Source organism: Aspergillus fischeri, genomic scaffold (assembly GCF_000149645.3).
Source record: "Aspergillus fischeri NRRL 181 1099437636261 genomic scaffold, whole genome shotgun sequence".
Classification (NCBI taxonomy): Eukaryota; Fungi; Ascomycota; class Eurotiomycetes; order Eurotiales; family Aspergillaceae; genus Aspergillus; species Aspergillus fischeri.
In genome coordinates, this window is record NW_001509765.1 from 580,451 (window position 1) to 597,688 (window position 17,238).

Sequence of the window (17,238 nt, forward strand, 5' to 3'; positions counted from 1 at the left end):
CTTGGCAGTTATACAAACGCCGCCAGAGTCGCTTGCCGACCAAAGCTGGGGATCCGGAGCTCAGATTCCTCCTTCCGATCGCTCTTCAGATGCAACACTCGCTCCGTCATCCACGGATTCAGCGAAGCAGCGTCGTGCGCAGTTTGGAATTGTCAAATTTACTTCTTTCCTGTTACCTCCTTCTCGAAACTGATTTGACGATGCGGTAAATCGGCCACAGACACTGAGTTGCTGCTCCCATTTGTTCTCTACAACTAGTCGCCATGACGATTACCTCAGTGCAGACCCTTTTGCCCGGTCGCTTTGCGGTCACTCCCACCGAGAAGAACGCGGCGAAGCCTCCCCCGAAAATATACAATGTCCTGGATAATCCGTTCAAAGGGTATCAACCGCCGCAACCTGATGGGTTTGAACGGAGCAGGTCGAAACCCTCTACAAGCGCTATCGTGATTGATAATGGTCGGTTCTATTTCGCTTGATTGTTTCAGATGACTGTCATAGCATACTGACTCTGGTTTGCTACTACAGGATCAAGTCTTCTCAAGGCGGGCTGGTCTTTCGACAAGTCGCCGCGCTTCATCCTCCCCCCTGTGATGAGTCGGTACCGCGATCGAAAGCTCAACAAAGGTTGTCAATTTATCGGTTACGACGCCTATGTCGATGCTACGACTAGAGGTCAGCTGCGGTATGCTTTTGACCCCGGTACAAGTGTGGTTGGAAACTGGGATGTGATGGAGGGACTGCTGGACTACGTTTTCATCAAGCTGGGAGTTGATGGCGCCAACGGAGGCGTTGATCGGCCTATCGTAATGACAGAGCCGATCGCGAATCTGAACTACCCCAGACGAAGTGAGTAAATGCTTGTTCTGGAAGGAGTGTGCTCTGACGCGCGTAGTGATGAACGAGATTCTCTTCGAGTGCTATTCCGCACCGTCTGTCGCTTACGGAATCGACTCGCTATTTTCGTACCGATACAACAAAGGCACCGATGGCCTGATTATCTCCTCATCCCACACATCGACGCATGTCATCCCTGTCCTAAACTCGAAAGCCTTGCTCTCGAACTGTTCGCGGTTGAACTGGGGTGGCATGCATGCGTCAGAGTACTTGCTCAAGCTTATGAAGCTAAAATACCCTACCTTCCCCGCTCGAATGACCGAAAGCCAGATGGAAGATTTGGTTCACAAACATTGCTACGTATCTACAGACTATGACCGGGAACTGAGCAGCTATCTCGAGTGGACAGGGCTTGAGGACAGGGATCATGTCATTCAATACCCTTATACAGAGCATGTGGTTCCAGAGAAAACTGAGGAGGAACTGGCGCGGATTGCGGAGCGGAAGAAGGAGAGTGGACGTCGCCTGCAGGAGCAGGCCGCAAAAATGCGACTCGAGAAGTTGATGAAGAAAGAGCAGGAACTCGAGTACTGGAAGGACCTACAGCGTGGGCTTGCATCTGAAACCAAGAAGGAAGCGAGACGTATCTTGGATTCTGAGGATCTGAAAGATGAGGCTCATCTTGACCGGCTGATTCGTGACCTCGAGCGATCCATCAAACGCTCTAGAAACCGAGACCTAGGAGTTGAAGAGACTGAAGAACCTCCTGAAGATATGTCTTTCCCGCTTCTTGATGTTCCGGACGAAGAGCTGGACGAGGCAGGCTTGAAGGAGAAGCGCCACCAGCGACTCATGAAATCGAACATCGAGGCTCGCCAACGTGCCAAGGCCGAGAAGGAACGCGAGAGAGCACGGAAGGAGGAAGAGGAGCGACTGGATCGGGAGAAGCGTGAGAACGACTTTGAGAACTGGGTTGCCGAACGAAGAGCTGCTCGACAGGTGCGTTGATTCTTGCTTGAATTCGGCAACATAACTAACTGTTCGTAGAATATTCTCCAAAGGATCAAGGAGCGCGATAGGATGAAGGCGGATCTGGGTAATCGGAAGTCGCTCGCCAGCCAGATGCGTATGAAAACCCTTGCAAACCTCGCTGCAGATGGGCCGAAGAAGCGAAGGAGAGGTGGTGACGACGACGATTTCGGCGCCAACGATGAGGACTGGGGTGTGTATCGCACAGTGGCAACCGGAGAACAGAGCGACGAGGAGGAAGAGGAGGACCTCGGCGAAATGCTCAACAACGTTGAGAATGAGCTTCTTCAGTACGATCCAGAGTTTACAGAGAACCACACTCTCGCTGCGCAGTCTGACTGGACCAAGAGTCTGGTACATGTTTTTCTGCGTGGACCCTGGCCATTTGACCCTGAAAGTCAGCGTGAGGCCCATCAGATCCATCTCAATGTTGAGCGGATCCGAGTGCCCGAGGTTGTTTTCAAGCCATCGATTGCCGGCATCGACCAGGCTGGCCTCTTGGAGATTGCGGCCGGTATTGTCAATCAGCGGTTCTCTAACCCGGAGGACCAGGCCAAACTGCTGCGTGACGTGTTCCTCACCGGCGGCAACACTCTCTTCAAAGGTTTCGATGAGCGAATTCGCAACGAGCTTGGGAGTTACCTACCTGTAGATGCACAACTGAATGTGCGCCGGGCCTCGGACCCGGTGCTGGACGCATGGAAGGGTGCAGCACAATGGGCGTCCGGATCGGGATTGAAGAAATACTCTGTGTCACGGGAGGAATACCTGGAAAAAGGAAGCGAATACATTAAGGTACGTCAGGTGATGTATCTACTGGGATATTTGGAGCGGAATGACTAACGATACAATAGGAGCACGACCTGGGGAATGTCACGTCGTGGTAATATGGTTTGACTCCACGTGGATTCGATTCAGATATCGAGAACAAGGATGTGGACGAAAAAAATCTACCTCTTACTATGTTTGTATTTATAGCGTGAGGGCAGGACTTGGGGAGTCTGGCGTCAGGGCAAGGGCATCACATCTGTGTGAAGGGTTTGCCCTTTGCAGGTTGATTCAAAAGTCATACTACGAATCGCTTGTGATGTAATAGTGTTATGGTACTTGGATAGTAGGAAAAGACCAATCGCATAGATCATGCTTGACGGATTTTTCAATCTGTAACTGGTGGATCAAATGACTGTCGTACTGCGCAGACATTCTACTGCAGATGTACCAGTGCCTGCGCAGCTAAGCAGACCGACCCCTCCAAGGACGGGGTTGAGGAGTATAGAGTTTCAGACCCTCGGCAAGGGATTGAATGGGCACTCTTCTGGGGTAGGTAGATAGACTGCAAAGAGAGTTCAAACACTTGACTCATGCTGGGACACCTGTCTGCGGTCGGACTTTTCTCGGATAGAAACGAGGTGACAGTAGAAGGTTCAAATCATACGACGGTCTGCTCTCACGTCCGTACGGTTATTCGGTCAATGAGCTTCAAACGTCATTGCAGCGAACTAGAGATGTCCATCGCTTTCACTGCAGATCCCAGCCCTGTAGACTGAAAGCTACTGCCTCTATTGACAAGGCTGAAAGTCAATCCCGTGATGAAGCCGATGAATCAAATCCTCTACATGGGTGCCAACTGCCGATTGTTCCGCAATATGACAAAGAAACCTGCGCTCGTCTGGAGATTGTCGGATGCGCGACGAAGCTCACTCACATGATGGTTGCAGGTGCTGTCTGTAGGGTGATCTACTGGTCGGTTGTGCTTGTCGATCATGTCCTACTTCCTTGACCCTTCCCACTGTTAGCGCCAGCTACTGCTGGAGTCAAAGCCAATCCCAACGTCGATTCAATAATGAGAAAGACCATAGAGGAATAGACTTACAGACAATTGAGAAAAGCTTTTCTTGTGATCATCTGATTTCTGTTACCTTGTCGGTCGGTCCATCAATGGGATCTTCGTTGCAAGCCGTGTCTCCCGGCTTAGAACATTGCAGGCCTTCGAATGAAGCTGGCCTGATATCAATGTATATTATCGGATCCCTTATCCTTGATGGTTCTGAGCCCAGCGTCATTGTTAAGTCAGTTGTATCTCTGGTGATGACTGGCTTGAGAGGTGCTCTCCCAGTAAGTGACCGACAGCTGTGTTCCCCTCTTGGTCAATGCATGCAGATCGAATCGCCTGATACTTTCATCCACATTCCAGCCATTTTTGATGATGACAACAAGGTTCTGAATTGACTTCAAACTAGTGATTACTAGCGGGATAATGATCAGCTTTCTCAAGTCTTCACGAAAAGCCGACAACAGACGATCTCCTCGATCCCGCGGGTTGCCGACTGGGCATCTTTCCTCATGACTCACGCAACACCAACTCAACAGTCTAGGCTGGCTGCTGTGATTCCATCCTGTCCTTGTTAGTGTACGTCCTCGGACTCCTTCCGGATACCTACACCTTCCCGTGCAGACCAGACCGGTTTCTGATGATCAATTTGCAGCCCGATGGGAACCTCCTTGATTGAGGATTAGGCTTCTCCCCCGCTTGTGAGACAACAGTATGCTGCATACCGCATTGACGGGATAGAATCCACTGGAACAGCCTTTAGGCCTTCTTTGAGCATGTACCCATTACGGTATGCAAGGTGGACTGGGTGAGGTCGGTTGCTTGTACCACCCATCGTGAGCCAATCACCGCCGTTGTTCGCTCACGGTGCAGATGAACAATCAAGTTCTGGATTCCTTGCATCGGAAAGAAAAAAAAGACTATGACACATCTGGGGATAGCAAGCATGTCTGTATGCTTTGTGGACTATGCCCCTTTGGCAGCAGTGCAGTGCCCGTGACGCAGGACGCATGAAGCGAACCTGGATTCCGGTTGATTCGGCTCGCTCTGATACCCCTCGTTGATGTATAAAGTCTGCGTCCAGTCCGTCCCTAACTTGCTGTCCTGTTGGTATATCCTATCGACACACTGGTTGGCTCTGCAGCGCACGACTACCCCTCGCTGCAGCACAAATCCCTGTCCCTGCCTTTATCATCTTTATCCACTATCAAAACTAGCAGCCATGTTCTCGAGTTCCGTTGCTCGTCCGCTGCAGCTCATCACTCGCGTGATGCAGTGGTCCAGCGCTGTCGTCGTGATGGGCATCACCTCCTACTTCATCCACCTTGGTCCTCGCGGCCAGCATCTTATCTACCAGGAAGTCATCGTATGTCTCCACGTCGCATACCATAAAGTGTGTATACTGACGAGATAGTCCACACTGTCGGTCGCCTTCTTCCTACCCGCCTTCATCTCCCCGTTCATGCCCTCGGCCCTGAGCAAATTCGTCCTTGCTATCGACGTCATCTTCTCATACCTGTATGCTTCTCCCCCCTTCTCTCTCACAGCCTGATGCAATCTAACAGGACCAAAGCTGGCTCACGGCCTTCATCTTCGCCGCGCAAGACTACAACGAGCAGAACTGCTACTTCAACTCTCCCCCCTTCGTCGACTGCAGCAAGAAAAAGGCTAACGAGGCTTTCATCTTCTTGGCTTTGTATGTTCCTCGCCCCTTGATTGCCTTGTGGATTTTACGGGAGTGGTAGCTAACGGCTGTAAACAGTTTCTTCACCTTCGCCGGGATGTTCCTCGAAATCGCGTCCCTTTCGGCATACCGTCGCGAGAATGCGCCCGTCCGCGAGAAGAATGGCCACGGCGCTGCGCCTGCCACTACTACCGCCGCGGTCTAGGTGCCTGCCTGTGATTGCTAACTGCTTTCTGCGGCTGGTATGATCGGTTGGAGACGCCTAGCAATGAAAGATGAAGCCACGAGATGATGACACACGAGCCGGGATTATCGTGTTGCTCGCTGGGATGAACGATGAGCGGGCTCGTACGAAGACGCGATGGGGGGATTTTCTGATGACGTTAATGTTTAATACTATACCCATCCCATACCCCTAATGATTTGATGTAGTCGTTGGTTGAATGATGTTGTGGAGATACCCACGTTTGTCATTGCTGAGTCTCCGGTAACCAATTATCCATTTGACTGAGTTTATTCGTTGACTTGAGTCTTAGAGCCAGTGTACATGTTCTCGCTCTATAATACCTAGCTGACATTAAGTGAAAATGGCTGCTTTTGATGATGAATCTAGGGTAAGTCTCAATGTGACGCTTCGGAAGACGAAAGTAAGCAGAATGCGGTGTGCGCCAGCTTGATCTACAATTCCCAGGGTGCCGACAAGCTGCTTAGGAAGGGGAGGAGTTACGGAATGAAAATGCGAAGGAAGAACAGAAACGAGGCGAGGACGAACTTCCTGGCGAATGAAAGGAGCAGGCGGGAATAGATCAGGATAGATCGCGCTGAAGAACAGACTGAGAAGCGAAAGAAGGCCAAAGGAATGATCAAGAATCCGAGAACAACAAGGAGGAAGCTACCAGGACATAAAGGGCATGGAGGCACCAGAAGATGAGGGTAACACAAATCGAATGGGAGTTGGCGAAGAAGTAACGAGTACAGTCCTCGATTACCCATGGGGTCACTAGGTAAGTAGGTAGTCTGCGTTTGCCGACAGCAGTGGACGTTCGAAGGACTTGCATGCATTCTTTTAATTGCAATGCTCAATGCGTTGTACTTCAATTCAATCGTACACTCCGGGATTTATGTACATCAAAGTCAACCAAGATACCGCATGAACAGCCGGAACTGGTCACGTTCATGCATGCAAAGTCAGTGTCTGGTATAATGCAACAAATAAACGCTCAAAAACAAACGACAACATCTAATCATATACTGGCTCGGCGGGGAGCCATTGTACGTTGCAGCTTCTTCTTCTCCTCGGTCTCCTCCGGCAAGGGGAGGGACCCTTCGGTCTTCAGCTTCTCCAGGAATTGCTTGCCAAAGGCATATCCGACCTGGTAGATCTCATCAAACTTGCCAAACTCCAGCGTGCCGTATCCATCTATAGGGGGACGCATGTACAGACAGCCCGGGATGTTCTTGGCGCGTTCCAGGTTGTCAATAGACGAGACATAGGCCAGACGTGCCTGGATTTCGGATAACGTTGGAGGATTGGGGCACGAGGAGAACGGGTTCCAGCGGTTAAAGACGGACCAGAATCCGGAGAGGGAGTCTCCATAGACTTGAGGCGTGTTGTCATCGATAGAGCCCACGTCAACGGCGAAGATGACATCCGCACCGAGACCCTTCATATGGTCGACGGTCAGATTGTCAATGTAGCCGCCGTCGAGGAGCATGCTTCCCTCGTCGCAAATCGGCGGAATCAGACCCGCAAGCGACATGGATGCACGGACATAGCGCCAGACATATCCAGACGAATGATACTCGGGGCGCGATTTGCTGATGTTGGTAGTGTTGCAGTAGAACTCGAGCCAGAAGTCCTCGATCTGGCTATCACCAAAGGTCTTGAAGATTCCACGGTTGAACTCGTGGCCGGTCGTGTAGGAGACCGTCGGGTACGTCAGATCCAGCGCGAACCGCCACATGCTTCCCATGCGGCCAGCAAACTTCTTCGCACGGCCATACATGGGAACCACGTCTGCATCTCGAGCATACAATGCACCGATAAACGAACCGATCGATGTGCCGCCGATGATATCAACGGGGATACCGGCCTCTTCGAGCGCCTTGATCACACCAACGTGCGCAATACCCCTTGCTCCTCCTCCACCAAGCACCAAACCAACAGCTCTACCACACAGCCGACGCGCAAGGCGATGGAAATCACCTTTGAATGGGGATTGAGCGGAGTAAAGAGGTGTCTGGCGAATCCTCCGCGATGTGTACTTTTGGATTTCAGCCTGCAACACCTGGACCCGTTGTTTGAGGACTGTTCCGAAGCGCTTGGTTTCCGGATGCGAAGGCTCGGCCGTCAGTCGGAAGGCCATTTGAATGTGATGGTGGCCGCCATTGATCCATACTCGGTTCTTCAACCAACGCCGAGTTAGTCCAGGTGGACAATACCGCTCCGAGTGCAACAATACGAGCTCTTTCCGAGCTGTAGTCTTCATGCCAAGCAGGAACCTCTCGTACTCTCCAATACTGGGGGATGATTCGGCCAGACCGACCAGAAGAATGCAATCGGCCTGCGTGATGCATGTTTGCGTCCACGGAGAGCTCACGTTAGTGTCAGCGATGTAAAGAACCATGCCATACTTCTCTTCTAGATCGGCAAGGTATTGGGACAACTTGAGCTTGCCCATCTTGCTGAAGGCATGGCGCCCTAGGTGATTCAAAATGGCCGCCTGGTTGAGAGATGTAACCCCATTCGTCACTCCAACTTGATGAAGAGCGTGCAATAGTCGATTACCGAATTCAACCACTGGAACGCCCGCTGTCACAGGCAGAATGCCCACGGTGCGGAGATTGACGGTCGAGGTTGCGGTTTGCACACCGCCAGCGTTACTTCGTTCGACGCCTTTCTCAGTCACCGGGCGTTCGACCAGATCCCGCATCCGTTGCGCAATCAGTTTGGAGACCTGAATGGTAATTCCTGGGTGTTCTTGGGCAAGGCTGTTGAAGAGCGATCTTGGGAACTTGGCCAACTCGGTATCACGGATCGCATGAAGAGTTGCCGGGCGAGTGGACTCGGTCATCACCTCGAGCTCACCCACGCTTTCTCCTTGGCCGTATTCGCCAATAACGGCTAGTTTATTGCCTGGACTTTCAAGGACTGACCGCAATCGTCCATTCAAGACAAGATAAATTGCGTCGCTCTCGTCGCCTTGGTGGTAGATAACTTGACCGGCATTCACCTGTAGCCATTCGAGAGCGAAATCGATGTGGAGGAGCAGACGTGGAAGGATACTTGTCAGCCTCTTCGCAAGCGTCAGCAAAGCGATCGGATACCGCTCCGCGATGCGCTCCAAGGACGCCCGTGGGAGGAAGCCAACGTAGACGTCCGTCTTGGCAACCACGTCGGTGTAAGATCTATAGGACGCTACTGCTCCAACGTAGCCTTGAATACCACCGGGCTTGATCAGATACAGGGATTTCCGAGATTGCTTTCTTCGGCGAGAATCGTTGGCAGCTGTGCCGCCCGCCCCGATCGAGTTGGCGGTTGTCGTCCGCTTAAGGGTCGGGAAAGACTCCTTCGAAGCTGCTGGTTTGGACACACCCACGAGATCCTCCCCTTTTTCGACAATCGGCACGCCTACGTCCAAGAATCCATCAATCACGTAGTACAACCCTGGGTGGCGCTCTCCCTGCTCGACCAAAACCGAACCCTTGGGGAAATAGACGATCTCAATGTCGTTACGGAGCTCTTCCCGCAAGTTGATCACTGGCGATGTGCCTCCTGCACTCGTTACAGACATGGACATCAAAGACTCCGTCTCTCCATCCCCGGAGCCTTCGTATGGGTCAATAAAGCCAAAGGCGTTGTTGGTGAAGATCGCCTTCTGACGTCGGGAATCATAGGAAAGAAGCTTCGGAGAAGCGTCGCCAGAATGGCTGCTTTTGCGCAAAGCGTCACGAGTACTACTCGTGAGACCGATCCCTTTCATGATGCAATCCAAGATGCACTCGCGGAACAGCGCGTCCTCGTCCATCGTGTCTTGTCGGCGGAAAGTATGACGCGCTTGCATGGCAGGAAGCCGGAAATGGGTGTTCTCCTTTTCGGCCAGAGGAGACTGTAGCTTTGCAGGAGGTTGCTCATATCTGGGGCCGAACCTGGAGGATTGAATGGTCGATAATAGGTCGCCTGGGCTAACTCCATATGTGTCGTGCTCAGCGGGTGCACTCTCCGGGGTAACCACGGTAGCCGCACGTCTGGGCGTCATCATCTTGACTTGCAGCGCAGCATCCTTTCTCAGGAAGCTGCTCGATCGGCGTCGTCTACCCGCAGATGGATTGTGTAGGGCAATTCCCTTCGTGACTTCCTCAGAGCCTAGGCGATCCCGCTCCTTGATGAACTTGTCTTTGAGGCGATCCAGAGCTGCGCCGCGCATGTTGTTTGGCAGATCATACGTGGTAAACTTGGTCATTTGCTTTTCAATTCCAAGCACCTCGTTGCTGAGGCCAAGATAGGAATGCGCCGTTGCAAACGTAACTCTCTGTAGGCGGGTGAGGATGACCTGGACGATGTGGGCGGTTGCCCTTGGGTAGACCCTGGTCAGTCGCCGGAAAGCGCTGGCTGGGATGATTGCGATTGTGGTGTCCACCATAGCACGGGCAACAATGTCAGGATGGACCGACTTCCGGCGTTTTCTGCTAGAGTGCTTCCGACTTTCATGGTGCTGCTGATGGTGCTGGTCACCGGAAGGAGGAGTGTGGCTCTCCCCCAGATGCAGCGGGGGCACGGATGGCAGATCTCCGTTGGTGATCATATTAGAGGTATCGTCGCTGTGGTCTTGAAAGCCCAAGGAAGGGCTATCCATCACTCCCCGAGGACTCGTTGGGATTGAGTTGGGTACGCGAGCAGCGCGAAGGGCGATGCTGGAGGAACTGGAACCCGAGCTCTCGTTCTCCCGTAGTTGAATGTCCTCTGTGAACAGCGAGAGAATTGAGAATAAGGACGACATCGACGCGCCATTCTTGACCTCGGTCAGCAATTGGTATCCCTGCTTGCCGTCGATATGGTGTTCCTCGTCCGAGGATTCGGCTCCGAGATGGTGCAGCTCCTCATCTGTATCCGACTTTCCGTCTCGCATGGACTTTACAAAAATCTGGACCAACCCGTCGACTACTAGACAGAATCCCTTTTCTTCCTCCAACATAAGCGTTTCGCCCGCGATCAGCTTCCTGGTTTGCATTGTCCGGGTCAATTCGTGGAAGACTGGCCGTTCCAAGTACCCAAAAACTTTGATGGCGCTGAGGAACTCGTCCAGGTAATTGGCCAGCCCTGGCTTCGAATCTCCTTCTTGTACATCGGGGAAGAGATCAACCTGCGGTTCCTTACGTTGGGGCTCGGGAGGTAATCGACTGTACATGTTCAGAAAGCGGTACCGGATAAACCAGCTGATGGTCGAAACCATCGCCAGAACGATTAACAAGCTGTTGGTCCAATTGAGGCAGTGGTCAGCATATTCCCCTCACGAACGGGACGGCAGCTTTGGGGTAAATCTTACAGCGTCGTGAAGTTCATTGTGAACGTCAGGCTCATGGAAAAGAGTGTGAACAGCCATGTGGGCAATGTGATGGTAGAAAAAGTGATGACCCAGTATAGAACGCTTGGAATGACCTGGAAAAAGAAGGAAAAAACCCATCCGATCCACCCCGCCATGGTTGTAGGCACTGGGGGTAAAGGCGGGGGAGGAAGATGGGAGATGCTGTAGCTGGCGGTTACGGCGGAAGCAGACGTTGCGAGGGACAGTGCGACGGCAGTTAATGAGGAGGATGAGGTAGACAGAGAAGGGGAAGAAGAAAACGAATGCAGGCCAGTAGAGTCGACCAATGTCACTCCGTCGGCCATAGCTGATTTCTTCCTGTCTCTTTCTTTCTGTCCGGTTCACCTGCTTTTTTTTTTTCCCTTCTGGGGCCAGAGTTGGAGAGAATCCACTAGTAACGTCTAGCCAAGATTCCGAGGGCCAGCAATCAAGCTCGACGTCATTCGCACATGCGGAAAAGACTAACAACACTGGAGAATAAAAATGCTGTATCGAGGGAAAGTCAAGCAACCCATCCTCAACCAGGCATGATGAAACGTGCAAGAAGACCCTCTTTTGGCTGGTTCATGTGTGAGGAGATCTGAGGGATGAAGGAGGAGAGTTAAAATGAAGCACCAGTCACGGTTGCAGGGATCAAATCTTGTGATCGCTATGGAGAAGAAGCTCATCCACCAATGATCCTGCAACGATTAAGAGAGGAGAATCTCAGTTCTGCAGAAAATATAGACTGCTTCGATTTTTATTATTGATCCTTATTGTCTGCTCTAGAGATGTGGTTGTTATGACCTTTGATTTTTTATCTACCACATTGCTTCCTCTGTTTCGGTGAGTTTCTACGGAGTTAGATATATTTGACTGCTCCTGGCCGAAACTCCAGCAGCAGCGGTTTGACAGCAATCGGACAAGAACAAACAATCTTTGATCCTACATGGACAGACATCTGAAGTAGGAAATTGAAGTGGAATATGCTTATCGGCTTGACTAGACACTATGAAAACTGAGCTGCAGTAATGTGCCTGACTCCTGCATGAAGTAACAATTACAGTATAAAGAACACTTTGAACATCAATAACATCCGCTTCATTATCTTTAAATCCCATATATCTGATCTGCTATCATAAAGTCTTATATATAATCCCTATTCTGTAAGCGTAGCCCCTAAGCTCTTTCGTAGACTCGTCGCTGTCGTTGTACGTAAGTTCGCTGCTCCTTTTTCTGCCCTTCTTGGCTCAGTCCGGAGATCTGGCCGCCCGTTACTCATTCGCTGGAGGCGTCTCAGGTGTCCCTTCATGATCCCTCTCATTGTTCCTCTCAATCTTCCGCTTTTTCTTCTGCTCTTCGTTTCTGATCTTCTTCACTTCTGTGTCTCGTTTGCCAATTTTGTCGTGGTCCTGGCTCGCGGGCCCTCCACGGTCATGTTTCAGGTACATTGTCTCACGTCTATCAGTGTGTTTTGATCGATTATCGGAAGTATTCTTGAACTAACGTTGTAATCCCATTCGATCTACAGCGCATACGTGAGGCGATCGATTCCCGGATCGCAGAGGAACAGGCCCGCCAGAGAACCTCTCAAGATGTAGTCTCCCGGTCCAACTCCGCTCGTCGCCCTGCCCGCAATCTGTCCCCGGGTCGACGACCTACCCGCCCCCGACGCAACACAGGCACTCCCGTCCGCACTCCTGATCCAAACGAGTTTGAGCCGGAGTTCGCGATCGGAGATGATGAGGGGTCTAGCCGATCTGTCACTCCCCAGTTGGAGTCTGCAGGTGGATCCGAGACGCCGTCGGGAAAGGACGCTGCGGAGGACAAACCATCTATAGATGAGCCATCGGCTGGGAAAGAAGTGCCTACGACGGAGGGAAACCAGCTGTCATCGGAGCTGCCGCCGGAGATCAGAGTCAAATTACGCAGACTGACCAAGTTGGAATCCCGATATCAAGGTTCGACATACAGCCCGCGAAGATGGCTGCGGTGCGGCTGCTGACCTTATTTTGCACACAGAACTCCTCAAAGCGTACCGTATGGCCCATGCACGTGTCCTGTCCATCGAACCGTTCGAAGCCGCGCTACGAGAAAACACTCCTCTGACGTCGATTGCCGATCCGAAAGCTCTCACTGAGTACTTGAATCAGATCACATTGAAAGGGGACATGGTGATTGAGGAGCTCAAAAGAGTCACTACAGAAAGGGACGACTACAAGAAAAAGCTGGAGGAAGCGCAGAAGTCGACAAAAGAGGCTTGGGACGAGGTCGCCAATCTCAAGAAGGACACCACGCAAGGCGCCAAGGAGGAGAAAACCGCCGATACTGAAGATACCGCCTCAAAGAAGGAACCACCAGCGAAAGAAGAAAGCGAGGAGTTCTTTTCGTTCGATAATGAACTACCCCGATTGGAGTCGGAGCTGAAGGAGAAGCAGGAAGAGGTTGAAACTCTCAAGTCGCAGGTCGAGTCGCTCAAGCGTGATCTTGCCGTTGCTCGTGAGTCAACGGAGGGCATGGTGCAGAATCTCGAATCCGCAACTCGCGAGCTGGTGGAATTGAGAGATATTAGAGACAAACAGGATTCGGAAATCAAGGAGCTGAAGGATACCAAGCAGGCTGAGGTTGACGATGTTAAAGCCAAGCTCGCGGAATCCGAGGATACCATTGCCAAGGCAGGCGAGGAGGCGGAGAAACTGAAGGCTGAGTTGAAGCAGAAGACGGAAGAAATCGAGAAGCTTCAGGATCAAGCCACGCAGCCGAAGGACAATGACCAGCAAAAAGAGTTGCAGGAAAAGTTGGAAGAGGTCGCCAGGGAGAAAGCTGCTAGCGAGAAAAAGTTGGGAGTTCTCCAGGGCCTCGTGGATAACCTGCGGTCTCAGCTGAAAGACACGGAAGTGGTAGTGTCGGATCTTAAGGCTGACATGGGAAGTAAAGTCGAAGAGCTGGGTAAGCTGCAGAACGTGGTTGATTATCTAAATAACAACCTGAAAGACAACGCCGAGTGGCAGCAAACCAGAGATCAAGCGGCGAGTGGACAGTCCCCCGACTTTGACCATCTTCGAAAGAGCCTGGCACCGCCTCAACAAGAATCGGGGGGTGGCAACTTGGCTACAGAGTCAGAGCCTCCAGCAAATGGCGCGACCGGTGGCGCGGGCGCGGGTAAAAAGAAGAAGAACAAGAAGAAGAAGGGCGGAAAAGGCGGAGAAGATACGGCTAAGGCTACCGGTGCCGCTGTGGTCGAGGACAAGGAATCACACGTAGCAGAGCCCGATCAAGCAGCTTCGAAGTTGGCCGAACTCGAGCAAAAGATTCAGACGCTGACACAGCAGCTGGAAGAGAAGGAGGCAGCAATCGACCGTCTGAGCTCCAAACTTAAAGGAGAGGAGGACCTCAAAGAGGAAATCGAATCCTTACGCGACGATTTACTTCACCTTGGCCAAGATCATGTCGAAGCAAAGGACAAGATCAAGGAACTAACTGCAGAAAAGAAGGCTCTAGAGGAGACGGTCTCCAAGTTGGAAAAGGAACTAACCGATATACGGACGAGTCATGCCTCCAAGAGCGCAGACTCGGAGAAGATGCACAGCGATCTGAAGGAGGACTACGGAAACCTCAAAGTCAAACTCACCAACCTCGAGACGGAGCTCTCTGCCGCTCAGCAACTGGCCGCTACCAGGTTCAAGGATCTGACGGGTTTGCGGGAGACTTTGCAGAAATTGCAGCCAGAACTGAAGAGCCTGCGGGCGGAATCTTCGGAATTGAAGTCGACGAAGGAGGCCCTGGCGAGCAAGGCGTCTGAATTGAGGACACTGGAGGGTAAACATGAGGAGTTACGTGCCGAAGTGAAGACTCTCAAGTCCACAATTTCCGAGCGCGACGCCGAGGTGAAGACCCTCAACCAGAAGATCAGACAGGAGACAGACAGTCGTCTCAAGGCCGAGGAGAATCTGACCGTTGCTCAATCTCACTTGCGATACTCAGAGAGCAAAAAGCAGGAAGCCGTTGAAACAAAGGAGAAGATTGCAGCAGACCTATCCCGGGCGCAAGATGAGCTCAAGACCGCTCGGTCCCAACTGCGGGAGGTTGAAAACAAGGTTACTCAATTGAACAAGGAGCTTGGTGGTCTGAGGGAGGAAATCCAGCTGAAGACCGCACAGCACGCCAGCGCGCAAAGTCTGATGAACAGTATGCGCGACCAGAGTGCTGAGCTAGCGATGCAAATGAAGGAGGCCCGGGAACGCTGTGAGAGCTTGGAAGAAGAACTGGCTGACGCTCATCGCTTGCTGAGCGAGCGGACGCGCGAGGGCGAAACCATGCGGCGCTTGCTCAACGATATCGAGGGCCGTGCCGAGGCCAAGGTGCGCGACTTCAAGGAGCGGATGGAGGCCGCCATTGAAGAGCGCGATCGGGCAGAAGACGAGGCCAGCGCTCAGGGTCGGCGCCGGGCCCGAGAGCTAGAGGAGCTCAAAACCAAGGTTCGGGAAGCCGAGAAAGCACTGAGAACGGCGGAGGAGGACAAGGAAGAGCTCGAGCGATCCCAAAAGGACTGGAAGCGCAGACGAGATCAACTCGAGGAACAGTCGGAGCGCTCAGCGCAGGAGCTAAACGACATCCGCCAGGCCATGGCACGGTTACGTGACGCTTTAGATGAAAGCGAGAAGCAAGTCCGTGATCTGGAGAAAGAAAAGGCCGAGCTGCGTCGTTCAGTGGAAGAAACGAATAACCGGCTGGAGAAGCTTCGCAAATCCAACCGGATTTTGTCGGACGAAACTCGTGCAGTCCAGAACCCTCAGTCCTCGCGTTCATCGATTGACTCAGGAACGAGAAAGGCAGTTGCATCTCCCGTGTCGAAGGACCGTAGCCCATCGACGCGGAGAAGCGAAACGTCAACGGGAGCACCGATTGACTACATCTACTTGAAGAATGTGCTCCTGCAATTCTTGGAACAGAAGGATAAGAACTACCAGAAGCAGCTGATCCCAGTCTTGGGCATGCTGCTTCATTTCGATCGGTCAGTAACCTATTTCTTTACCTGCCCGAGTTGCTGCTGACATCCACGACAGAACGGACGAGCAAAAGTGGATGGCTGCCATTACATCCCGATGATTAGCATGAGCCCGAGTCGGCTATCTCTTATTCTTTTGAGCGTGTTTATCATTTGACATTCAAAGAGTAAATAGTCTTGTCTTTCTTATTCCAGATGTGTACATTCCATAGATGTCATCGGCAGGGCGTGCCGTGCGGTCGATATAGTTCCAGAAGCGAAGGTGGGGTTCGGGGCCGAGATTTTATTCTTCGGCCACATAAATAGGAATATCAACTTACCGACTTCCTAACGTCTTCACTGTTGACTCTGCCTCAATTGCAAAGCTGTACAAAGTAGTTGACCATACTCGATACCTTCATTTACGGACCCTTGATCTCACAATGTCCGGAGAAGCTACCATCAGACTGGCAACTCCCGAGGGCAAGTTCACCCCGCATTCCCTTTAGTGTTTCTCCGCACAGGTCGGCCATCGCTGCGAGAAGGTCTCACGGCCCTTACTGACTCCATTCGGGATTGCAGATGTCCCTTACATCCTCCAATTCATCCGGGAGCTAGCTGACTACGAAAAGGCCCTCCATGAGGTCGAAGCCACCGAAGAATCCCTCCTAGCCACACTCTCCTTCCCCAATGACACCCCCAAGCGAGGCTCCGTCTACACAGCCCTCGTTATCCCTCCCGCCACAGCAGAGAACCCATCTCCCATACCCGTTGGCATGGCCCTGTTCTTCTACAACTACTCGACGTGGCGTTCGGCTCCGGGCATCTACCTTGAGGATCTTTACGTGCAGCCCAGCGCCCGAGGCAACGGGTATGGGTTCAAGCTTTTGAAGTACTTGGCTGCAAAGGTACTGGAGGTGAAGGGTCGACGTCTAGAGTGGAGTGTCCTCAAGTGGAATGAGCCAAGCATCAAGTTTTACAAGCAGGTTGGGGCCCAGGCTATGGAGGAATGGATGAAGATGATGGTTGAGGGGCCGGCCCTGAATAAGTTGGCGGAGGGACTGTAGGGGTGAAATGAGCTCGTGGTATGTTTTCATTCGACTGCGAAGCTTTGATAGCAGGTGCTATGCCGTCAAAGCTGGTGTGTTTCGTAAATAGGTAGATTGTACCTTCGATAGTCGAGCGTGATACCCTTGGATTCTTGTGTTTGAGCCAGTGGTATATCATTCAACGTTTGTGCCTTCCTTCTTCCGCTTCCATCATCGGTTAGCTTGGAAGTCAATAAAACTCTGTGAAGGTATCTAGT

The 17,238-nt window shown here is 52.0% G+C and overlaps 5 protein-coding genes across 5 annotated transcripts, besides 1 other annotated feature; 4 read left to right on the forward strand and 1 right to left on the reverse strand.

Moving 5' to 3' along the window:
• Positions 1–263: 263 nt before the first annotated feature.
• Positions 264–2,753, forward strand: NFIA_030440 (actin-related protein ARP5; the record flags this gene model as incomplete). The annotated part of the gene is made up of 5 exons (XM_001262507.1): positions 264–459; positions 529–849; positions 896–1,836; positions 1,885–2,661; positions 2,721–2,753. The coding sequence occupies 5 exons, from the start codon at positions 264–266 to the stop codon at positions 2,751–2,753; spliced, it is 2,268 nt and encodes a 755-aa protein (XP_001262508.1).
• Positions 2,754–4,919: 2,166 nt separating this feature from the next.
• Positions 4,920–5,586, forward strand: NFIA_030450 (uncharacterized protein; the record flags this gene model as incomplete). The annotated part of the gene is made up of 4 exons (XM_001262508.1): positions 4,920–5,063; positions 5,112–5,215; positions 5,271–5,393; positions 5,460–5,586. 4 exons carry the CDS (start codon positions 4,920–4,922, stop codon positions 5,584–5,586), a joined length of 498 nt encoding a protein of 165 aa, XP_001262509.1.
• Positions 5,587–6,625: 1,039 nt separating this feature from the next.
• On the reverse strand, positions 6,626–11,082 carry nte1 (lysophospholipase; the record flags this gene model as incomplete). The annotated part of the gene is made up of 2 exons (XM_001262509.1): positions 6,626–10,853; positions 10,928–11,082. 2 exons carry the CDS (start codon positions 11,080–11,082, stop codon positions 6,626–6,628), a joined length of 4,383 nt encoding a protein of 1,460 aa, XP_001262510.1.
• Positions 11,083–12,255: 1,173 nt separating this feature from the next.
• On the forward strand, positions 12,256–15,999 carry NFIA_030470 (putative vesicle-mediated transport protein (Imh1); the record flags this gene model as incomplete). Its single annotated transcript, XM_001262510.1, has 3 exons — positions 12,256–12,390; positions 12,477–12,906; positions 12,968–15,999. The coding sequence occupies 3 exons, from the start codon at positions 12,256–12,258 to the stop codon at positions 15,997–15,999; spliced, it is 3,597 nt and encodes a 1,198-aa protein (XP_001262511.1).
• Positions 14,110–14,136: a microsatellite.
• A 376-nt stretch (positions 16,000–16,375) lies between the features above and the next one.
• NFIA_030480 (GNAT family N-acetyltransferase) lies at positions 16,376–16,999 on the forward strand (the record flags this gene model as incomplete). The annotated part of the gene is made up of 2 exons (XM_001262511.1): positions 16,376–16,415; positions 16,515–16,999. The coding sequence occupies 2 exons, from the start codon at positions 16,376–16,378 to the stop codon at positions 16,997–16,999; spliced, it is 525 nt and encodes a 174-aa protein (XP_001262512.1).
• Positions 17,000–17,238: the final 239 nt, after the last annotated feature.